Source organism: Corvus kubaryi, unplaced genomic scaffold (assembly GCF_017639235.1).
Source record: "Corvus kubaryi isolate FWS band 111438036 unplaced genomic scaffold, C.kubaryi_AGA036_p1.0 66, whole genome shotgun sequence".
Taxonomy (NCBI): Eukaryota; Metazoa; Chordata; class Aves; order Passeriformes; family Corvidae; genus Corvus; species Corvus kubaryi.
Window position 1 is genome coordinate 30,952,651 of NW_024582054.1, and position 25,479 is coordinate 30,978,129.

General features: G+C 40.5%; 1 protein-coding gene across 3 annotated transcripts in view; it reads right to left on the minus strand.

Moving 5' to 3' along the window:
• MNAT1 (MNAT1 component of CDK activating kinase) overlaps nt 1–25,479 on the minus strand; it is a 119,213-nt gene that overhangs the window by 82,064 nt on the left and 11,670 nt on the right. For all 3 annotated transcript variants that reach the window (XR_006019340.1, XM_042047666.1, XM_042047665.1), the window contains exon 2: nt 1,551–1,703. Coding sequence is in view for 2 of the 3 variants with exons in the window: in XM_042047666.1 (XP_041903600.1) it covers nt 1,551–1,703 (153 nt within the window). In the remaining variant the exon portion in view is untranslated. The remainder of the gene's footprint in view (nt 1–1,550; nt 1,704–25,479) is intronic.

The following is a 25,479-nucleotide window of genomic DNA, read 5'->3' on the forward strand; positions in this document are numbered from 1 at the left end:
GCTACAAACTGATTAAGCATTGATCTAGTTTTATTAAATATGTGCTTTGTGACTCCCAAACTGACCAGAATCTTTAATGGAAGACAGAAGTGCCTGTTCCAAAGGAAAGGAGGCAGCCTGGAAGAAATCAGTGCTATCTTTGCCTGTTGTTTGCCAATTCCTTTTCCAGGGTTACAGGTAAACATGAGCACAGAGGCCAAGATAGAGTAACTCCCAGCCAGCCTCTTAACAAAGGCAGAGGCAAAAGTAACACCCACAGAAAAAAAAGCCTTTCTAGAACTATTGGAAAAAGGAGTTTGGCTTTGTGCCAGCAACAGAAAGCATATGTCAGCAGCAAACTGAAAATGCTACACAATTATCTCATTTCATATCAATAAACCATTCCAGCACTCATTTTCACCTCTTCAGAGCTGGAGAAAGTAAAAAGATGAAGGGACAACTGGCTTAGAACATGGACAGCCTTCGAAAGTCAAGACATGCAGACTTTCTTCCCAAGAAAACAGAAAGCTGAGATTTTGGCTGATCTGGGGACCGTGACACCCAGGAATATAAAAATCTCATCCCAACAACTCAGGCCAAATTCCAATGTGGGGGCATTTTTTCTGCCTCCTAAAAACTAATCTGGCAAACCCAAGTGGGCCAAGTATTTTCTAACTAAACTTCATTTCATATTTAGTGAGCTCAGTTGACTTATTCCAGTTTGACTTCTGTGCACTTCAGTAGACTTTAAAATCAAACATCAAAATTATTACTCCTTTCCACATCAGCATCTTGGTATTCAGTGGCACAGTTTCCCCACACCTCAGCAACATCATATGATTCATTTACTATTGTACCAAGACTTAGATAAAAGCTGACAAGCCTACAATTTACCTGTAAGTTCACTTATGCACACACAACTCTCTCTGGGTTGTTACATTTATCAGATTTTCTTCTATCAAAACACCAACTGGCTCACTTATTTTCCTTATAAAATGCTGCTTCCTGGCCACAAGGAGCAAAATGCAATTTTAGACCTCATTTATCTCAATTCCAAGAGCTTTCAAATCTGCATGACAGACTGGTAACACCAGGCTTGTAAGGAACCATTTCCACTAACAATTGCTGTGTGAAGCAAAAAACAATGTGAACTCTCTTTTTCCCATTTTGATTTTGAAGGGAACTGGCCTTCAACTCTCAGAACAGGTCCCCAGGCAACAAAACAATCAAGATCCTGTTTCTTGCTCTACTGCCATGTTCACCCCCTCAATATCTAATCATCTCCATTTAGGAGCCAAGTCTTTGCCAAAGAAGGCCACACAGAAACACCCAATATTTTCTAATGCTAAGCAGGAATCCCGCAAGGCTAAATTGAGAATTCAGCTCCCAGTTGTTGCACAAAATCAGATTCTCTGAAATCCCTCCATGATAAATGGAGTCAAGTCTTATGGTTTGTCACTTTAAAAAAAAAAAAATAAAAACTTCCTCTGTACTACTGAGTAAGTCAATTTTTTAAAATTGTGATCCATGAAATACATCCATTTTCTGTTCTTTTGAATGGTGACACTCACATTTTCAGCACTTTCTTCCGGATTTCCACTTCCTTGTCAACAGCAGGATCCTCAAAGAGCTGTACCCTGAAGTTACTCTTCCTCAGGGGGGTATCACACTCGTGGCAGTTCCCAGCCCCTCTCACAAACAGCAGGTCCACACAGCTCTCGCATCTGTGGGAGAAAGGAAGGGGTGCAAAAGCAGGCAGATGTTAAACAGGAAGTGAAACACAGGACTGCCCCCTTTTTTTGCTGTTTGCACAGCACATCTCCCCTGGATTTCACAATTTCTGCAGCACCCATCAATGGCAGGAGGCCACGGCTCTCTACCCTGGCTGAACAGCACAGCCTCAGCAGCACAAACACATTGATTCTCCCTGCCCAACAACTCCGGCTCTTTGCTGGGACCAAACATTAATCCAAACAAAATGATGGGGTCTGTATCAAGGAGAAGCTTATTTACTGACACCAGCAAACCCATTTCACATGGACCAGACTGCAATATCCTTATTTACTCTAAGCACCACCTCGCTGCACAAAAAACCCTGTTTATTTTCTTGATGCAGTGCAAGAAGAACTCAGTCCAAGCATGGATACAAATCTTGCCTGCAGACTTCCAAGTGTCTGCCAGTCCTATCACAGAGAAACTGCTACAACAAACGTGAGCTAAACTCCAGCCCAGCAAAGCTAAAAGAATCAAAACACCATTTCAGTCAGCAACAAGCTTTATGCAGCTCTCCTATGCCTTCTGGTAACACTTTTTAAATTGCACGTAAAATAAACTTTACACAGAGGCTGCACAGAAATAAACCAAAAATACCTTTCTGCTTTTATTTCTCTTGACCTAATAAAGACTTCAGATTTTAACAAGATACTTGCTGACCTGTCAGTTGGCATTTAATAAAGGAAGAACACGTAACAAGAAAGCTGATTTTAAGAAAAAAAAGTACTTGGTTAGTAATAATGTGCAAATTTCTAGCAGAGGACAACACCTGCCGCAGTCATTTCCTTGCTGGGGAGGCAAAGGGGTGCCTATTTATAGCTTCGCTATACTGAAGCCAAAACAGTTGTACATTAAGGGCTAAGCCACATTTTGCCTTCACAAACCCAGCACAAAAGCTAAACAAGTTAAGAGAAACAACACTGACATGGTTGAGAAAGATCTTAAACAAAACTTTCACACTGCTGACCTACCCCCAACTAAACTGGTTCCAGTCCTTACAGAGGCAGAGATGAGGAGAGCCAACCAGTTTTACCCAGCTTCTGTTTTCAAGACTAGAAAGTGCAAAACAAACACGATTGTACCTCACAATTAAAAAAGAAAAGAGGGTAAATTTTTTTGTTGTTGTTAACACATGGAGAACTACAGCTTCAGCCTGCATCTTTCACAGCAGCTGCCAGTGTTAAAGAGCAAACCTTGAATTTACTTGGGCATTTTCCTGCTCCAGAATTCCTTTAATTAGAAAACAAAGTGTACTTACATATACAAATTATCTGGGTAGGGAAAGATCAAACTTTATTAGCACATTAGGCCTAAAATTCAGAAGTTGCTGGAACATGGACTCAACAAAATGAGAAATTAGTGTAATGCCCATAATGAAAGCAATTTAGGCCCCCACTATAGGGGAAACAATAGTAAATGCAAGGGAGCAGGCAAGGCAGGGAAAGGGTTTCTCCTTCCTCCCCCAACCTGCCCATGCATGCAGGAGCCCGACATAAGGACAGCTTCACTGTCTCCTTCATTTTGGCAGCTCGTGCTGTTTGTGTCTCTCTCAACACAGCAGCCAAAGCACAGAAAAGTCCCTGCCTCCTTTTTCCTAAGTTATAGAATAAAGAGAGTAAAACGACAGAACTCAGCAGGTGGATCCAAGTGCAGGTGTTTGTATCGTTTTTTTATCATGGTATCGCCTAAGGACCAACAGAACAGGAGCTCCATGTGCAGGATATTATTCACAGACAGTAGCACCTGAAACTACTTCACTCCTTGCTTCCCTAAATCAAAGACATTTCAAGTTTGCACAGGACTTGACTGTGGAAAAAATCTCTCCTTGGAAAAGCACTTCATGCAAGTGCTTCAATGCCTTCCCAAACTGAAACCACTGTTTCTAAGGCTGCAAAATAGCTTTCCATACATAAAAAGATGAGTCAACACCTCACTATGGGAATCCCACATCAGGTGATTGCATTCTCACTCACTCATGCACATCCACCCTCACATTTATTTGGAGATAATTCCTTCTGAATTCAAAGGGGGTTGTATGGGACAAGTCAAGGGCAGACCTGGACTCTGTCCATATCCTGCCTGCTCTCCCATCTCCAGATGGATTTAATACACATAGTTAGATCCCAAGCTTCCTTCCGAGCAGATCTGTCATTTTTGCCCCCACAAACGGCAGCCACTCTGCCACCAATGACAATGTTTGGTCACACATTTCCACCTGATTCTTGAGGAAGGAAAAAAGTCATTTCCCAAACCCTGCTCAAAGGAATTCCTTTTGGTTTCACTGCAGACGGCTAATGTCAGAGCATGTGTCATCTCCAGGAAGGCAGATTGTTATAAAGGTGGAGTTAATGAATTCTTTCACATCTTGAAATAAAGACTTCAAAATGTGACTTGAAAAAAAATTACCTTGCACTGTAAAATTTAAAAATACATTATTTTTTTCATATGGATTATTTAGCTAGTTATTAAAGATACGTAGCAATTTCTGTGACTTCACCAGAGGTACCCAACCCATTCAGCAGCACAGAGGGACACCCCAACACCACAACTGGTATTAGAGAGCTCCTCATGGCACACAGACCACATCAGTTCAGGAGATCCTTCCATTTCTTTCCAAGACCAACTCTTCCCCACTGGCCTTAGTAAAAAGACAGTTGACTGTGAAAGCAGGACATCATTCTGTACATCCTTCATTGGCCAACACATTAGACATGGCTTTCCCCAAATGAGCAAAGCACCAAACCACGTGCTTAACTCACCTTCAAATGAGGTGTTGTCTTAAATTAGGAGCCTTAAATAGGCAATTTTTCATTTGCATGCGTATTATGTATGCAGATATGCTACATGTATAAACTAATGATGACAAGTGTTCATACTTTAAAAAATCACATCCATACATTTGTTCAATACTGAGTATGCCTGAAGACAACAGTTTCACATAAGATCTAAACAAACACTCGGGGTGTGATGTCACTGATTCTCCTCTTCACACTGAGGTTGCAAAGCCTCTGCACTCTGTATTCTGCTTCACACACTAACTAAAACATTTCATTACCTTTTGGATTTGAGTTTGTATCTTGAGAACAAGTAATCACAATGAAGATATCAGTAGAAAATGCCCAAGGACTTACATATGGACAGACAACAGGGACAGCTATCAGTAATGCAAACCGGGAACAATAAAGTCTCCTGGTCTTCACCACCAATAAACATTAGAAAGCTCACTTTTATTTCACAGACACTCATTTTATCTCTCTTGCTCTTCTCTTTCATCCCCATGAAATATTAAACAAAAGGCCCAGTCTCTGAGCAGTCTAGAGCAACACCACATTTTTTAGGAAAACAAATAATCAAGCATCTACATGGTTTGGCACCATCAATGCACAAACAACACTACAGGCCCTCATGTTCAAGGACTTCAGGATCGTACTAAAAATGCTTTTGGTACATTGCAGAAAACAAGCAGAGGTTCCTCCCCAGAAAGCTGTTAAGATATTTATCAACTAAATTACACTTACTGGGAACTAAGTGTTTGTTTTGGACAGAGTGTCTTCAAAGGGTACAAGATTTGTGCCCAATCCTGCATTCCCCACACATGCACGCATACACTTCATGCAGGGATGATGGCAGATAAGGAATCAACCCTCTGGGACACTGAAGGATGAAAACGGCTCACAACATTAGCATAGCTTGATGGTGCTGCTCACTTTCTTAGCTTAGCTGGCAAGGGAGCAAACAAAACAGATTAAAGGAACAGCTATTTTCACAAGCAGGAGCACATGATACTCGCTCAAAATTTTAGATTCTGCTGAGCATTACAAAAATTTGCAGGACTTTAGATATGCAGCCATTAATCATTTCAGAAAAAAAATCTTTATGGCTTTTGCTGTTGACTAGGAGTACTACAGAATGAGTTACTACCCTGCTTTACAAAGCCTACTTTTAGTAGATACACTCATTAAATAGTATCAAATACTTAGAATTTCTAAGCTCCTCTTTCTTCAGCTTTTATAACCAAGATGTTTCTGTTATTTAAAGTACCTCACAAAGCAAGTGATCCTCTCTACTACAGAAAAACCAGTTTCGATTAAAAAATAATAATACAGTCTTCAATACATAGCCAAGACTTGAACAAGAAGAGGAGTGGAAAGAATCAGCAAAAATTATGTGGTTTCACTTGTTCCTCAATTTTGATGTCAGAGGAACATTTACTTAGAGAAATGGAATGACTTGATTTATGGGGAGGGAACATTAAAAAACAGCAGAAAACACACAAGAGAAACCTTACAGAATGACATCTAGATTTTTAAATCAAAGGTGCTTCTAGAAACATTCCCAGGCTTCTTGCTTAGCTTGAGTTAGACAATTTGATATTCTCAAGCAGTGATTCTTGAACTGAGACAAGAACAGCCCAATTTGGAGGGAGCAGCTGTCAAACCTGTTTATTTCACAACCTTCAGTACCTTTAACAAGTCACAGTGATTTCTGCCACCTAGCCAAGAGCTCATCAACTATTTGCAGTTTTCCACTGCAGCTTTATTTTCTGGGCTGATGGACTAATAGACACAGCCTAAAGGCAGGTTCCCCCATGACCTCTGTGATCCAAAAGAGTCAAAAGAACCGAGCTAAAGCCATTTTTTCCCATGTTACAGGACAGGGACCAAAAGCAGAGGAAAGAAGCATGACTCCAGTGACATCAGGTGCTTCTGAGAGCCTCAGAATAAAGGAGCTCAAGAGATCAGTAGGGAGTTAGGGATAAAAATCAGTCTTTTCCTTTTCACACCTCAGCTTCAGGAATCCATAAATCCTTATTCAAGTACTTGCAGTAGCTGCTGCCTATGTGTTTTGGGCCATCTCTTCCCAGACCGTCAAGTACAAGAGGGAGTTGGGGGAAGGTGATACCAATTACTCTCTCTCATTCCTGTTCAGATTCTGTGAAGTTCTACCAATGGGGATTTTGCTGTTCTCACCTTGTAAGCAGACAACTTGGTAAGGTTTTGAGAATGTTCTAAAAACCTTATTTGGCCAAAAAACCTACAGTGGGTCTTGTGTTCAACTAGTAAATAAACAAATCTCACAGGTAGCACACGTGCCATGCAGAGACTACAGCTCGTCATGGCAATAGGACACATCTCAGCTTTCAGGCAGAAATCACAATCTATCAATCAGAATCTATCAATCAACAGATGAGAATTTTGGGGTTTTAAACACTGTTGATAAGCTATCTGCAGTTGTCTGCAGCTCCCTTCTTTTCAGCCCAGTCACAAACACTGTGACACAAAATCTCAAAGACTGCTTCACTAACATTTCATTTTTTTTCAAAAGTATCAAGACTCCAGAGAGCTGATCTGAACCCCCTCCTTTAAGCAACAAAGCAAAAGCAAAAAGAGACTCCGGTGCTCTGCCTATATCTGTGTTATGTCAATTCTCAGCGTCATCTGCCAAGCTGCTGAGAACACAATCCTCCTTCTACACTATTCATATCTTTTGGGAAAAGGATGCATGCACACCACTTCTGTTTCTTTTTTTTTTTTTTTGTCAGACAAGTTCTGCTCCGTATTGCAGAAAGGAGGAGGTTAAATGAGCCCAGACATCTCAAAAATTTAAGAGACACTCTGCCATAGATAACCCTATTTTCCAAACCCCATGGACATACTCTGCTATACAGACCAGTTCATCTCAACTGCACCAGAAAGAATGCAGATCAGGTAGTGACTGAACAACAGCCTTGACTGACTGGCATCTCAAAAGGAAAAAAAAAAAAAGACATGCTGAATCAATTAATAATAAACAAACATTTCCACCACCCATTATGTTTCAACATCTCTATTACAAAACTGTTTCAAGGGGCTTGGACCTGACAAGAAAGTTTGCAGCAAGCTAAAACTTAAATCACTTTTACCCAGTACAGATGAGCCTTTCTTTTTTCCTAGGGAAAAAAAAAATTAAAGAAGCTTCTATGTTACTAACTCTGGATAGTATAGAGAAAATATTTCTATGGGTATTTAAATAAAAGTGGTTCTTTCTGACATAGTGCTGCCTAGTCAGTTAAGGACACAATCACAAAAACATGTCTTACAGCACCATTCTGCCAGTTTGGTCAAACAACAGGCCAGTACTTGACAGGCCAATTCTTGACACTTCAAGAGCAGCTGTGTGGCATTGAGAAATAAGTGCTTTCACAATGACTAAGCACACCAAAACCGACCCAGAATTTACTCAGTGTACCAGAACAACTACTCCAAATCCATTATGGTCTACTGGGCAAACACATGCACTAAAATAATAATTCAACTGTGTCAATAACCTTTTCTATTATGCTTTATTCTCCTTCAATGAGAACTTTGCTAGTTTTCAGAGTTCTCAGCAAACATCAAATTAAGTAGTTATCAGGATCAACAGCTGCCCACAGCACAGCTGAACTTAAGTCACAATCATGAAATTTTCCACGTCTGTCCAAACTGCAGAAATTGCACTTTTTTAGACACAATCCTGCTCAATGTCACCCATTGTCTCACGAGGCAAACATACTTATTATTAACAAATGTGAGATCTCACACCAGACTCCACACAAGATATGTTGCTCCCTTCTCCATCCATATCCATTTCTTACTTCTTGAGAAAGTCCTACACCATGGTGTGGGCTGAACTGCCCCCAGAGCTTACAGGTCTTACTAACTCAGGTACTCTGAGCACTCAGTCACACCAAACACCTGCACAAACCAGAAATCACATGGAAAAAAGCTAAAACATAGACAACAAAAAATAAACACTTGGGGGACCCAAAACAATCACAAAAAATCTTTTGCTTGATCTGAAACAAGACTTCTACTTTCTATCCTGTATTTTCAATGCATTTTACAGTGCAACGACAGCACGTGGGAACAAGACAAGGAAATGCGGCTTTACGGTAAAAGGGGAAAAACATTAAAAGGTACTTGTGGCATGATGGGATATCCTGACCACATTATTGAGGGCTTGTCATGAGACACTCCCATACTTCATGTCTAATCTCAGAGTAAGAAGACAAAGTTGATAAGACACATCTGTCAGAGAGCCAGGCACATGACCAAGGTTTTCCAAAAAACAACAGTGGTTTGGGGTCTCAAAGGGAAACATGCAAGGCTTCAAAAGTCTCTCAAAAATTAAAATCTTGGCCCATCTTTTGCAAAGATACTGTTGAGTAATCTACGAATGTTGGTTCATCTCTCCCAGCTATTGGGAGGAACCAAGCCAAATTCCTGCCAAGAGCACAGACTTGTGTTTGACTTGAAGCATGAAAAGTACACAGCCCAGTTTCCTCAAGCTATTCAAACACTGAGACAGTGTGGGTGTATGTACACATGATTAACAACAACTGAAAAAACACCCTGGTGGAGCAATAACTGCATCATCCTCATCCTGGATAGCTCTGAAACCCCTATCAGTGCTCAAAAAACAAAGGGTAACAAAGTGATGTCCACCCCACCACTAAGCGTGCTTGGTTTGCAAAGACTGAAAGAACAAGTTGCCATGACCAAGTGGGAGCTCCTGCATAAATCTTGGTTTATGATACAATAAAATCAACTGTTTCTTTTTATGTAATTACAAATGAATGGCCAAACTCAAAGGTTAAGACATCATCTGCCATTATGATAAGCAGCAAAAGTCCAAACAACCCTGAGTTTATATATTCAGCTGGGAACACCAGAAGTGTATCCCTACCTGTTAAATCAGCACCAGTGCCAGAGAAGCTGCTGTAACCTGCACTGCTGTGCACTGTCCTTCCCCTGCTGTCATCTCCCATAGGCCAGGATAACATTTGTGCAGACACACAGTTATTTTTTGGGTTATTTTTCAGCCAGATGAACTCTCCCACTGGGTGCACCACACAGGCAGGTTACAGTTTGAACAAAAATCCCTAAACTAAGATCCCAGGGATAGCCACTGGGTGGGAGGGCATAAAAATCTATTCTTCTCTTCCCAGCCTCTGAATCAACACCACCCAATGCTGTTTATTAAAATTTCTCCTTCCCTCTTCCAAAGCTTTTGGGGCATACCCAGCTAGTTAATCTTGATCCACAAGTACAAGGAGAGAAAAAAGACCCAAAAAGCATCCATCATTACCTCAGGGTACCCTACAAGTTGCTTGATCTACACACCTCTAAAAAGCTGAGTCAATGAGCAGTTAAAACACAAGCAATGCAATAACATGTGGGGTAGTAGACAGAGGGTAAATACTATTTTTTTCGAATTGCTAAAAATAAGAAAGCCAAAAGACCATGACAAATTATTGCAGAATATTTTACACAAAGCACACAAGACTGTTTTACAGCCAAGTCCTTCCACAATAGAAACAGAAGGCAACACAACTGAAAAAAAAAAGAATTCACGCATTTGAAACAAGTCACAAAGTCACTGGGAGCTCATCACTTAAAGAGCATCAAGTAGAGAAAGCCCCATACCACTTAAATAGTACCTCGTGGTCCCCCTGCCATATGGTGCAGTCAGGAAAAGGCACACAGAACCCACGGTGGCAGCAGAAGAGCTGCTGGTGTTTGAAAGAGCTACCAGCAGGATGTGAGGTTTAACCTGAAGTGACCAGTGTGGTTCTGGTCAATCACACTCAAAACAGATGAGCTCATCCTATAAATGCACGAAAAAGCAACTAGATGACCACAAGATTAGGAAGATTGGCTTTTCAGGAGAAACAGCAGAAAAAGCTACTGGAATTATAACAAATCCAACCAACAGAGTAAAACTGTATACTGGAAATTGTACTTCTCACTGGACACAATAGTGGGGGCCTGGAATCAGAATGAACAGGAGTAACAGGATGAAAAGTAGTTTTAAAAAAATTAACATTACCTAGTTTTTAAAAGTTTTGTAAATTAACAAGGGGAGGATTTGATGACCTGATTGTCTTCAACAAGTAACCAGTTTTGGTAAAGAAGAAGATGTCTCCAGGCTTATCTATGGTCCTGGTTATGTGCTCTAACAACTGAAATCCTGAAACAACAATAGCTTAGGAAGAAAAATAAAAAAGGAGAGAGAAAAGCTAGAACTACATGCATCTTAGAACATCTGGGTTATGCCTGTCTTCCTTTAAATGCTTTTTTTCAGTATTCAACCATCTGCTCCTTCTGGTCATAACAGTAATCACTCAGCCATCAGTCTAAAGCAGTCTTCCCCAATTGAACACAGATTACTACTCTTCTATCAAAAAGCAATTCATTTATCTTATCTGGCATAAACCATAATACATATATGTCTGAGACCCAAACTTGATTCACTTGGATCAATTTTTTTTACATTGTGGAAAGAGAGAAGGTAAGATCACACCATTCTGCTTGTCTGACAGCTGATAAAACACACAAGAAAACTGGAGTAAGAATCCTCAGCTTGTCCTACTTCAGATAGGACATGCAATTTAACATGGAGATATACTCTACTAGCATGAAAAAAAATCCTTTCTGCAGCAAAAGGTGGTGGTCTTGACTCAACAAATCATCATTCCCTCCTCTTCAGTCCAATCCAGCCTCAGGGAACAAAGTGCTTTTCAAGTCTGCTGCCTTTTCAGTGAGACAGACCAAAAGCACCAGTAGCCTTTGAATATTAAGGACGCAGTAGTATTTCTGCAGTTGAAATCACATGAGTTTTCTAGACTAATGTAGGTAATTTTACATCATACCCCAGTTCCCTACTAAAATTTCAATTGATTGGGGCATTATTTATTCCCTGCCCTAAAGCACCATTTAGAATGACTTGCTAAATCTCTGTTGGCTTTACTATTGCAATTTGAATAGTTGTACATCAGAGAAGGAAGAACGATCTCTATGAACTCCTTTAATACCTCACAGAGCAGAGCCTAAATTATTCTGAACATTAAGTTGCAGAAAAGCTCATCAGAAGAAAGAAAAACAAACAAAAAATGCAATGCTATAACACTTTATTGCCATATTTAATCCAAATTCAGACTTAATCTTTCAAGAAATAAGCCTAGGCAAGTATGCTTTTAAAAGAAATGTTTTGCCAAATCTACTTTCTTTTTTAACCTAAAAAAGTTAAAGAAGATGTAAAGAATGAACCCAGAATCAAGTCAAGCATCTCCTGTTGCAATGGGCCACTTATTTAGGAGTGGCTGTGCTACCTTGTGCCTGAAACTCATTGACATCAGATCACTTCCCAACACTTCTGATCCACTGACGATCTTCAGCATCACAGGCACTTCTTCCTGGGCTGTGTGCCTGCACACCCTGAAACTACAGCACTGACAAAGACAAGTTCCCTGAGTTACAAGTTTAGCTTTAATTCCTGCAACCCAACAGATTTTTATTGCACTTTCTTTAAATGCTTCTTTCTCTCCCAAATCTCAATTTTCCCCATTATAAGTGCAAAGACGATATTCATTAGAAAAGCCCCACAGTAGCAATTCAGTTTCCTGGCCTCCCTGGTCTCATTTGGGAATCTCCCACTTCCTACCAATTTTTAAGGGTCATTCCTCACTTCATTTTCACATAATCCCCAACCAACCATTATCACATCTTTTCTCAGCATGAGATAAAATACAGACTGTGCTTCATAAACAGTGGAGACCTTAAGATTACATTCTTGGTGGGACACAGCATGATAAATATTTCAGGGATGTCTTGAAATACCCTACAATATACATACAATACATGGCCAGTGAAACAAATATTTTTTTTAAAAAAAATCTTAGGACTCATTAAAAAAAAAAAAAGGGAAAAAAAAAAGAAAAAAACACCAAAACCTCCTTCCCCCATCCCACCCTGGCCATTGAGCAGGTCAGATTTCAATTTCCTTTCTAAGGGTGGCAGAAATCCTGACCTACTTAAAGCATGGTAGGGAACATTTTTTTTGCATTTTAAATTTAATCATTCTAAAAAATGCTCTTTCCTCAAGCTCAAAAATAAATACCAACTGCTTTTCTTCCATTTAAACCATTTGGTGAAGGTCATGCAAATTTTTGAAGCTAAATTGTAAGGTCATATCCAATGCAACTACTTTTAGGTATTAAAAATAAGGAGTACATGTCAGACCTTCATTAGCTATGCTGGCATCTCAACCACTTCCTACAGATTGCAGGGAATAAAAACCCAGCCCTACCCCAGAGAAGCTGGAGGGAGCTTCATAGGTTATCAAACACAAAGGACAAAGTGAGCAAACATTACTCACCACTGCAAAGATGTAACACAAGCTGTTCTCTCGAAGTTGCAGCACATTTCAAAGGAATTGATCATGATGAAAATTTGTGATGCATATTCAACCTTTTAGCATTTGTTAGTAGGAAAAGCAACGAGGAGAATCAGTTGCACAGAGGGAGCAAGAAGTGAGACAGCTTGTATTAACGGAGGATCAAAAAGACGAAAGCAAAAAAGTTTTAACAAAATACATTCTGTTCTTGTTAGGACTTACCTCAGCACCCATTCTGCCACAAACCACACAAAGCAGAACACCCCAGTGAAGTTACTCAGCAGCAGATGCAGGCGCTGGGACGAGGGAGGAGGACACACAGCTGTCTCCCCACACTGGTGAGCTGATCATGATCAAAATGTTGTCAAATTATTTGCAGTCAGATAAATATCCACAAATCTGTTCTTCATTATGGGAAGTTCCTCCCACGTACAGCAAATTCAGAGTACAGATTGTTGGGATTCTGTGTATGGCTCGTTTTTATGTGTGGAAACAGCCTGGAAGAGTATTTTTGAATGCCTGTTCTAGCATAAACCCCACCTGCCACCCTCTGTGGAACAGGTCTAACTTACTCATTTTGTTCATTCCTATCTCTGTGTAATGTTAATGGGAAAGAAGGAGTTCTCCATTTCCATTCACTAGTTCAGCAGTAAATATCACACAGACAACCAAAGCCCACCATTATCCATGGCTACACCCATATGCTTTGTGCCACCACAGCCCACTACTCTCCCTGATTAACTAAAGAGCCACTGAAAACACATAAGGAAAAGGAAATCTGGTCCAAGATTCAGATGATCAGTTCCAGACAATATTTGAGCTGATCTGTTTTATCCAAACATCAGCTGAGGAGCATTCCACAATGCTGCAGGTTCTCTCATAGTAAACCACACTGCTCCATAATTATACAGGATCTGTGCACGTATTCAAAAGCAGCATTTATTTAGGCTCACAACTGTATTAAAGGCCATGTGCAAAGAACATTGTTCCTGGCCTGAGAAACAGTGAACAGTATTTTCCCTATCCATATAAATCACACACAATAAATGCTTGATATTATCTAGTGCCACTAGAGTAGTCAAATTAAAACAAATCAGTGGAGAACACCCTTGAGCACACAACTCTAGGAAGTTTGAAACACAGAATTTTATGCTTTTTATATGCTCCTAGTCTCAATCAAATTGTAAGCTTGTACACAGTAATGAAAAGGCTTTTTTCACAACCACCTACTGAAAAAGTAAAAATTAAAAATCAACACATCTATTTTACATGTGATTTTTTTGATTCTACAGAACCTTCCAGACAGCAATAGCCACTAGCAACTCCATCATGACAAACAACTGGGAGATCCAATGAAGAAACAAAAAAAGCAAAGGATCAGTTTTTCAGAAAGCAATGACCCCTCCAATTCCTGACATTTTTGGGGTGCCCACATAACACTGACCACTTTTCACCAGCAAGCTGCACATGTGCAAAATACTTAATTCTCTCTACCCAAAAATTAATCTCTAAAGAGATACCAGACTGAATTATCTACTCTCATCATTTTATAACGCTGTTTTATATTCCTGCTATTTATAACATATTCTTGTTAATTTCTCTAAAGGTCTCAGATTCCCATCAACTTCAGCTACTTCCTTAACTTTCAGCTTTTTAAGAGCAATCCATGATGCTTCCACCCCCTAAAACCACATGCAATATTTTGGATAGATGTATAAGGTGTTCCCTCATTTACCAGCATTTTCTCCAAGAAACATTAGGATGTTATAGAAAAGTGATCACCTTCCCTACTCTCACAAAGCACATAAGTCAAGTTTACTAGTGAAAATAAAACAAAGGGATCCAAAGATAAGGAAAAGATGGGGTGTTTGTAGATACTGAAGAATGCAGCCTGGCTATTGCACCCAACAATTAAAGCCTGAAAAGAATCCAGTTAGGGACACAGGCTTGTAGTTCACGAGTCACGGTGCCATTGTGCAACTCAGGTATCTGAAAAGCAACTACAGCTCAACTGAAAAAGACATTTACAGCCCACCAGTCTACCCAGGGCAGAAAACACTGTACTGGGTGTTTTCCTTGGAAAACCCTGTAAAACGAGTTTGGTGACACCCACTGCAGCTGGACATGAATCCAATGCACAAAGTTAACCAGTTTAACAAAATTCCCTGGTGAAAAGACATGCTACAGTTGGTCATGGAAATCAGAAAGATCAGGCCACATTTCCAAGATGCCTGAACCCAAGAGAGAAAGAAACCAGTCCTGTCTGTACAGATGAAGCACAATCATTACCTGCTGCCCCGCCACCAACACCTGCTCTCAGTTAACTGGAGCAGGGGGATGTCAGGCCTAAAACTGGAGCCCCATCACCCTACTTTAGTTACCTTACAAACAAGGGTTGCCCAGGTCATTAGGAATAAATAAATGTGTAAATTAATTCAGTGATCCTAGGGACATAAATAATATTCTTTTCCCTCTTTTCAGGAGGCATTTCCATGGCTCTTTCTGCTTAGTGGCATATCTTGACCACTACAACATGCCGAGCCTTCAAAACCATTTTGTATTAAAGAATAGAATACATGACTCAGACAGTTTTAAGACATAGATGCTTACTCAAAAAAAAAAAATACTCCACCCCAAAATATCACCTTGACAGCAATATATATAACAGCTTCCAGAACTGGCAAGTACTTGTCTGCAAAACTTTCAAGCGATAGAACTGAGGCACCTGTGAAATACTGGGATTTCTGCAGAAATCAGTATTATTATACACTGGACAGAAACCTCCTTGCTGACCAGCCCTTATGTAATTTTAAGGCAACAGAATGCCAAGATGATCAATTTTCACCTTTTATCTGAAAGTGTTCTCATGGAACAAAGACTCTCCCCCACAAAGGAGTATTTCCTGCTGGTCATTCCCTCTTATCTGGTTGCTGAAGACCTTGACAACACTGATTGGAGCACTCTCACTTCTCAGGGCAGCTGCACTTAAAGCACACAGATACGATCACACTCCCCTGCTGCCCAGGCTGTACAGGTGGAATTGAATCTCTGTCAAATTCTCATAGGCTTTAAATGATAAACTGTTAAAACTGGGGGAACGCGCACAGCAGAGGCAGCTTAAATGTAATATGATTTAATTGCATAAAGATGTGAATGCACTAATAAGATAATGTATGTTTAGGTTCTGCTAGAGAGGCAGCAATTGTCACTCCAGGCACAAAGTCTGACAGTTCAAACTGTCACCAGCACCTGCCTCGTACCCCCACCTACACAGCAGTGAACAGTGAAAGACAAACCCAGGTGATTTCTGCTCGGCAGCTTTTATCAAAACCAGATTCAAGTGAGGCTAAACGGGTCTATTAAAAGGCCAAGCCAAAAGAAGTTCTTTGGTTTTGACAATATACAATTAAGTCGCTTTTCACATGCCCAAAATACTCATTTAGCAGGCATGTTAACACTCAAGACTTCATCATCGATAAGCTAAAAATGTGTGGCTGAACAATAGTTTGCACATTCTCAGACATAACGTGTCGAAATGTGAATACATTCAGGCCTTTTTTACTACTAAAAAATGGCCTAATCCTTCAATCAGTTACTACTGGGAGAGGTGAACTGGCTTTACAGCCCTCTGGGAATTGAGGTCTCAAGGAAGAGGGGAAACAAACCCTCAGTATTTGGTGGGCTTCAAGGAGGTCCTGGATTCAGCTTCATATACTTATTTGAACAGTCTCACAGGTATCACCAGTAAACAAAAAGCCTGTTCATTACTGTTTGCAAGACCAGGCCCCTCAAGACAATGGCCTACTGAAAGCAAACAAAAAACCCAGTACACAGAAAGGAGAAAAGAAAAAAAAAAACCAGATAGAGACACTTGAGGAAACACTTATTACATGCGCTGCATAAATTCCATATAACTGGAGTTTTTGCTTTCCCTAGCAACACTGTGTGGGTCCAGGACTGCCCAACATTCCCCTCTACAAGCAGCCCCAGCAGCGAGGCCATACTTACACCAAATATTGTGGAAATCTCACCAGGAACTATTTTCACTTGTTCTTTCCTACAGACAAATACTCCCCAGTTTTTGTTCAAAAACAAATGCTATAAAAACCAATATTAGACTACTTAGATTATTAAAAGGAAACCTGAACACTCATCCAGAAAAGTGAGAGCCTAAACTTGACATAAAACTCATCATAACAGACCACAACCTGCTCTGTTCCACTCCTGACACCAGCAACAATCTTTCCACCGCCAAAACCAAAAAGTATCTCTTCGTGCTCTGCAGGAAGGACTTATTAACCATCAGATTCATACACAACAGAAAAGCAAGGACAAGAATTGCATTGCCCAAGGACTGGTCCAAGACATGGAGCCTTTCACTCCCTGTTCTGGAGTCAAAAGTGTACATATTTGGGCACAGTACCAAAAGTGCAGATGCTCACTCCTGGTTGTCCTCCCTGAAGATCACCTTGCTGCAAAGGTCACAGAGCAGAAATGCTTCCTGTGTGTTTCACAGGCTGCTGATGCCACCTGGGGAAAATGCGTCAAGCCAGTCACTCCCAGAGCATTAAGGAAAACCGGTTACAAGACAAAAGCCTTCCTCAACTCTGAGGAATGTTTACAAATGTGATGAATGCCAGTGTGCCCTAGCATGCCAGCTTGAAAATAAGTCAAGCACCTGGCCCTTAGCACAAAAGGCTGACTCACCTGTACAGCACCTATTACTTTGAAAAGACCCTAAGTTTAACACTCCCGGGGACACAAAGTACTCTCAGGAGGCTGACGGGAGCGTGACTTTTCCTGTCCTTCCCTCCCTCTGCACACACCAGCACAGACAGAAGTTGTGGGATGGCTTCTCAAGCCAGGGGACAAGAAAGCTGAGGACAAAGATGACTTGCATACATGTGATCTCTCTGACACTAAGACACCCCCCTGACACCAGATCACCTCCTCTGCTCCAAGGGGGGGGTGAAGAAAAACACCACAGAGACTAAGAACCACAAATACTTTATGCTCCATGGAGTTCTAACTCCAGTGTTACTTCCCATCCCATCCAGGAGCTCCACTGAAAACTAACGCATGAAACTGAGTAACCACTTTAGCACGAGACACTGTATAAACTAACTCAGGAGGAAATTGTTTCTAGTTCCCACAATATGTTCACCTTCCCTGCTCAAATCTGTTTACTTTTTCGACTATAGCTCATTCAAAGAGTCTTCCTTTCCCTGCAGAGAACTCTTGAGCTGGGACTCATGAAAGGTCTTCTGGCTACTATCAATGTAATCGATATTTTAAAAAAAAAGAGAGAAGCAAAATAGCAGTTTGGTGACAACAGTCATGATGCATCAAATATTAAACATCAAACTTGCTTCACTGCTATTCCTATTACTTCTCAAATAGATTTGGCTTTGTATTACCTTCATCTTCATTTATGTAGAGAAGAACAATAAGCCAAACAAAACCCATGACTCTTATCAAGGACCATATTGTGCACTTCCTGAGTAATCTCTCATACCAGCTTTTGATTCACACTGGTGACAATGTTAGAAGTCCACTGTGAACCAAATCCCTGCACAAGTTCTAAGGGACCGTGAAAAGATCTAAATGAGAAGAGACATGAAAACTCTTCCCCCACTTCAAGAAGAAAGTTGTCTCCTCCCCATCATAGCTCTTTTCAAATTGCAACACTTTCAGTAATCCACAAGTGATCCTTTTATTTTCAGGAAAAAACTTTATATAACATGAAGAGGCAGTTTGTTGCAATTTGTTTAAACTAAATCCAAACCCAAACCACAATGTGTTTGAGCAAAAGACAAATGGAGCCTCTGCAAGTTTAGGTTGTCAACTAAAACACCTTAGCTCCCACTGCACGTACTGGGGAAATTACATGGGATCATTTCAGATCAAAGTTTTTTCTGCATGGCTGACACACACCTACACGGGCACTTTAGGCTGTAGGAATGTTACCAGGACAGCACTCTCCTGGCACGGCACTGAAGTTATCAATAAACACATGCAGGTACCTCATACAGATTTATATATTTATTTTTACTGGCATCAAACGCGGCTACTACAAGTGCAGGGTCAAGTCTAGTCCTACAGTACCTCATCATACTTCTAGATCTGCCCTGCAACCTCTACAACAGCACACGTGCCAAGGAGTAGTACAAGGAGCTAATTCAGCTGATAACTAGCTTAAAATCCCAAAAAGGATCGCCTCCCTGAACTGATTCACAGTTCAGCGCCAAAAAGAGGGTTGGAACACAAGGATGGGACAGGCATGTGATACAGGGAACACCTGGATTTTAATTAGCTGGAGTAACCAGGGAGGCTCAAGTGGAAGTCTAAACACACCTGCAGCTGGTAATTTTTACTTTTTTTCTTAGCCACACCACTTCTCTTCCTATTGTCTTTATACACAAAAGGCATCACCACTGATGTCTGATCATGTACAAAGCATAAAAATACTTTGCACCAATCAGGCCCATCACAAAGCTCATTTGTGCTGGAAGCAGAGTGTGGGGAGAGCCGTAACATTTTGGGCACAAGCAGTAACAATACCACTGAAAGGGCACGACCACAGATGCCTGACAAAGGTAAATGTTGTAACACAGAATTTAAGACCTTGAACAACCTGGTCTAGTGAGAGGTATCCCTGCACATGGTAGGGGGGGTTGGTTCTAGATGACCTTTAAGGTCCATTCCAGCTCCTTAACACTCCATGATAAAATAAAACTTGTAAAAATTCCAAAATTATACTGCAGAGAAAAGCTAAAGTATAATTACCTACACTAATGCAAATACCCTTTTCTGGAATGCCCAACAGCTACTCACAGGATTGGCACATTCTAAGTTTAACACTCTACATTATGAGGCTCTCAAAAGGCTGGTTTTGTTTGCTGGGGAAGCAGCCTGTGTATTTGAAGTGTAGATGGAAAAAAATTTCTACATTCCCCTTTTAGCACATACAAAAACATAGAGACCCGTAAAACCATTATGATTTTTCTCGTCAGTAAGATGAGGCAGCACTGCTTTAATACCACAGGAGAAATACATAGGCATAAAAGGTTTTATATCAAGAATGCTAAAGGAAAGGAAGAAATCAATGATCCTCTTATTCATTGCATATGCTTGATTAAAATATTGTGATTATAGCATAAAACATATCCTGCAAGATGAAAAACACCATTCTATGTCAATAATAGTACTCTACCATATACACAGAGGAACCACACTGAGTCCTTATTTTTCAATTTTCTAACTTCTGGGTGTTAAACTCTAAAACAAAGCTTGGAATGTAGCTTTTATGTGCAATCTATACATTCCTCCACAGACTCGAAGTAACAGTACTCAAATTATCCTTAAAGAATCTGGAAAGAAAATTCTGCAGATATTAGGAAAGAAAAATAAACAGAGTTTTATTAATGAAGTTGTTCCAAACTTACACCAAGAAATGCTCTCTCAAAATGAAATGAAGTTGGACTGGTGTATTTATTACAATCCCTAGTCAAAAGCTGACCTAGTCAAAGACTGGCAAGTGAAAGGTCTGGTATCACTCAGAAGATGAGGGACAGCCATTTAAGACCTTTGAACTGATCATATTTAAAGGGGGAGATGACACAAACCTACACCTCTCCCCCTCCTCATTCACCTTCAGCTTCTGCTGTAAATAGTCCAAGCCAAATATGAGAAGTGACCGTATCAGGACAAACTCCCAAGCCTGGTGCTATCAACTTATCTTAAATAAACTGTTTGTCCGTGTTAAGTAAACTATTTAACAGAAAAACAACTGTCAGAAAAAGTGATGTACATTTTTTAGAAGTGAAAATAAATAGTAGGGGTTTGATCCTAAAAGTAGTCATCACATGCAGATTTTCACTATTTCTGTGGGGTACTTGCATGATTGAGGCTACACTGGCACTCAAGCACCTGAAGAACTGAGCCAGTCTTTTGAAACAGCAGCCTTGTTAACACAGCTCTTTCATCCATTCCTCTGTTATACTGCTCTCCATTCCAAACAACTAGGAAATGGGAATTCTAAGCAGAAAACTGATTTTTTATTATTAGGCATCGTAAGTTCAGTAAATATGGAAATCAGTCCACAGTGGAAGTGTCTATCACTGATACACAGCTGGCACTGCCCAGGGTGAAGCCCCTAGAACAGCACACAAACATTCACCTTCCTACTTCAGGACGTGTCAGACTTAATTGCCCACACCAGATCTGATCTTGTAAGGAAGGAGTCTCTGAAAGCCTTGAAAATCATTTAGGAAACAGTTCAAAAGTTTAAAAAGCAGTGTTCTTGCAGGACCATGCAGTAGGGAACAATCCAGAGCAGGGATTACAACCCAGTGTGCCGCAGGGACCGCAGGCTGCGCTGCATTTCCCACAGCTTCCGTCCCCTGGGCAAGGGCTCCCGTGGTAGCAGTGTAGAGCTGACTGAGAGCAGGAACAGCACCATCCCTACCCCATCCTGGCTGGCTGTGCTCTCAGGGACTACCCCCAAGCCTGTACCAAGGACACTGCTTCAGAGCTGCACCTCCCAGGAAAAGCCACTACCACACCCTCTCTTGGTCTGCTCCGAGAAGAGACCACCAAGGTCAAGTGCTAAGTCTCAGTAAAGGTTGAATAAAATTGTAGGGCTGCTTCACATACCTGAAACAGTTCAGGATATCCATATAATATGCTCAGCATACTGTTTTCATTTGCAAAGCTGCTAAAAAGTGCTTAAAAAGTTGGATTAAAAAAATATATATAGAAAAATATCCTGCTAGTGTAATGCTCCAAGCAAATTGATGCAAGAAAACAAGAACTGTCAAAAGAAACCAGGACACAAACATGTGCCATGCAAGTGCAGCTTCCTCCTGGTACTATACTGAGATTTTTTTCAAGTTAATAGATGAAACAAAACATTGCACATTGCCAAGAATGGTATTCACTCCACCCCCTCTCTCTACATTACTCTTTGTATTATTACAAAGGCAATACTATGTGTAGTAGAGAATAGTTCTGGTTATTAAATTTTATGTTTCTCTTCTCAATGGCATCACATTGTACGTGGCCTTTTCCTGCAATTAACATCCAAAACACAAATTAAATATTTATGGATAAACGTCAATTATGATTATGAGAAACAAAAGGACCATAAATTAAATAATGCAGATAAAGTATTTTCACATGATCAAAACAATGTTTTAGTGTTAATGCTTTCTTATTCTAATTGAAAATGTAACTGTGTACTCATAGGTGTCGTTATTGCATAAAATTTGGTAAACAATACCATTTTTTCAGCATTATGATTCACTCCCAGTAAGAAAAGGCCAAGCAAGCCTGGTTTCTTCTTCTAGCAGTGCAACGTTACTGGATGCTTCATAGGTATCTCCAGTTTGAGACTGTCCAGAGTGCAGTAGGGTATTTTCACAGCTATTCCTAGACTATTTCCATCTTCTGTAATAATTATCCACAATTCTATATTTTGTTCAGTGTTACCAGCTCCCCCACATACCCAAAATATTTTCCCACTATTGTACTTTTTAACTAAGGAACTCACCCCAGGCTTGCTAAGAAATTTAAAAAAAAAAAAAAAAAAAATTTTAAAAACAATGCAAATACTCCAATATGACACTGGAACAACAAACTTGTTGTTTTAAGGTCATTGCTTCTGTTTGCTGAGGCTGATTTTTTTATTAAAAAAAAAAAGGTCTGAACCAAAATATTTTCACCGAACTGCCAAAAGTAGCCAAAAGTCATCAGTGGCAACTTAAGGAACTGTAAATTACGTGGGACATGCTGTTCAGAAACAAATCAGATTTATGGTTATATTCAGTTGTTCCTGTTACCTGAAATTAGAATTAGAAGCTCATTAAAAATGAATACATTTCAGAGAATGCAGAGGCACAGCATTATATTGATGAAAGCTTCATTAAATTTTCAATGATAGAGCTGCTTCTATATTTGTGGAGGAAGTACACAGTAGAAAGAAGTTGGGACAATTCTCCTTCAAGCAACTTTGCATCTTTCTACTCTCCCTAGAAAACAAATGGATTTTTAAATAAAATGTTGGACTAATTAGGTGTAAAAGAAAGTGATTGTAGTCCATTATATTCAAGTGATGGTTACTTTCAGGTCAGCAATTGTCTTGTATACGTTTGCCAATTATACAACTGGTGCCCCAGAAGAAAGAAATCAGGAGAGAGAAATCAGGTTTGAATGATTTGTGTGGGTTCTGAACTCAATGACTTTTAGAGTATCACTTTTTAGAATATTCACTTAAAAAAAACAGAATATTGGAAATGAAGCCTTACCTAGCAAACAGTAAGAGATAACTTCTTGTGCAAGCAGAAATGTAAATCTATTTATCAAAGTCATACCGTAATGCAGCTTTGTTTTTACTGCAGAGACTGAAGCCAAGAAACAGACCTGTGACAGAAAGCAAACTACAGCCAAGCCCACTACCCAACCAAATTTCTAATATTGTCATTGGCAAGTCAGACAATTAAAATCTCCACATGTAACACAGGCTACATGAAAGAACGCAGAATCAAAAACGCAAAAGTGAAAATTCAAGCAGTCTGATCCCTCTTGTGGTCATGCACCACAATATAAATGTATTATATCTCCACATTGTGCTAGCCAGTTTCCTTTGGAAAAAAGGCTTATGCAATCAGGCTGCCACTCAGCTCCTCCCCTCAATATCCATTACCTTATGTCAACTAAGCCAGGCAGCAGGGTAGAGGCCTCAATGTCATGTTATTCTTCTAACAACCTGCACAATGTATGGCCCGAGCATTACATGTTTTCCTTACAGTTAATGTGCATGGCCTGCCAGGCACCAGGATGAGGGATTGATCTTCCAGCTTGTTAGGATCCCACCTCTTTCAGCCTTTTGCATAGGCAGTGCTCAGCTAACACACACAAGCAATGCCAGTTTATCCTCAGGCCTTGTTTATTCTGCCCTGCTCAAATCCTGCTTCGACACGTTTACTGTTTTTCTCCCCCTCTCCAGTTTTCTTTGGCATAGTTTTCTTTTGGCACAGTCAGCATTAAATAACTGACCTTCTCAAAACCACCATGAGGTAGTATTATCCCCACATTACCAGATAAGGAAATTAAGCCACTATAATTAATGCTTGAAGCATGTCCAAATTTCACATTCCTGATTTGAGAGTGATTAGTATTAGTGCTCTATAGGATTTCCTCTGCTCAAAGCCCAGCTCCCAGGGAGGGCAGGAGGAGCCTGCACACACCCTGCACTTCCAGAGGGGCATCCCATGGGCACAGTGGAGCCCCTGCAAAATGCTGCGCTCCAGGAACTTGGCCAACTCCACCACAGGGCTCTGTAAAACAACTCAAACACCCAGGTGCTGCTCCAGCCCAGTGACGGAATACAGGATCTGAGTGCCCTTCGGCACCCTTCCTTCTTCTCCTGGCCAAGACTTTTGTATCCAGACTTGGCTAATTTCCATTTAGACACCTAAAGCCCTTCACCACAACGTTCAAGCACACACACACACTCACTATTCTCACCTCTGATATTGCCACAGCCATGGCCTCCCCACACCTTCATCCTCCAAGAACTTCTCATCTTGCTACACAGTTCTTTAGCTCCAGCCTTTCCTCAGTTTTCCAAGAGTGTCCTAAATCCTTCCCTAGCCCAGTCATCACTCCTTCTCTCAACTTCTCATGTAGTCATGTCCCTTTCTCCAAGCAAGTCTCCCTCATGATCTTTGCAGCTTCCTTTACTGCCACACAGTCATACTGGGAGCCAGCCTCCCCTTTCAACCACTACAGCATTTCAGTTTCCCCAGAGCCACAAGGTGTTTCCCAGTCACACATTCCTTCTAGAAGAAAACTCCCTTCCAAAACCTGACAGCTGGCAGCAAAGGTTCCCACACAGATCCCATGCAATTTGAGTTCCCTAACTTCATCCCAAGAAACAAATCTCCAAGGGACTGTTTCACCCATAGATCATTGAGATCCTGCCCATGTGAAGGCAGCAAATTCTGCACACACCTCCTGTATTACCTTTGCCCAAAACCAGGCAGATAGAATATAAATCAAGGGTTTGTTTTACAGAATTTTGTTGCAAGAGTAGAAACAAAAAAGTTCAAAGAAATGCACCAATTCTAGACTAAGTTCAACAGACAAGTGTATCTCCAGCTCCTGAATTCCTCCAAGCCTGCTCAGCTGATGATGTTCCACAACATCCCATCACCCTGGCACTGCCCTCAGTCCTGTTAACCTCCCTCTCTCCCTTTACAGAACACAACCACACCCCAAAACTAAAGATAACTTTTATTTTTTTTTCCTAGAACAAGGGATCTTGGGGATTTTAAGGCAGCCTCCCATTTCTAGTTCACAGCACATCAGTCACAAGCTTATCAAACTACACAATTGCCACTGACAGTCTTTCCTGATGCCATCCAGGGTGTATAAGGACTATTTTTTCAGTCTTTTAAAGCCTACAGACACTACTCCCAGCACAATCTGGACTCTTCTGTTTACACAAGGCTATTCATATACTCACAGTAAAGA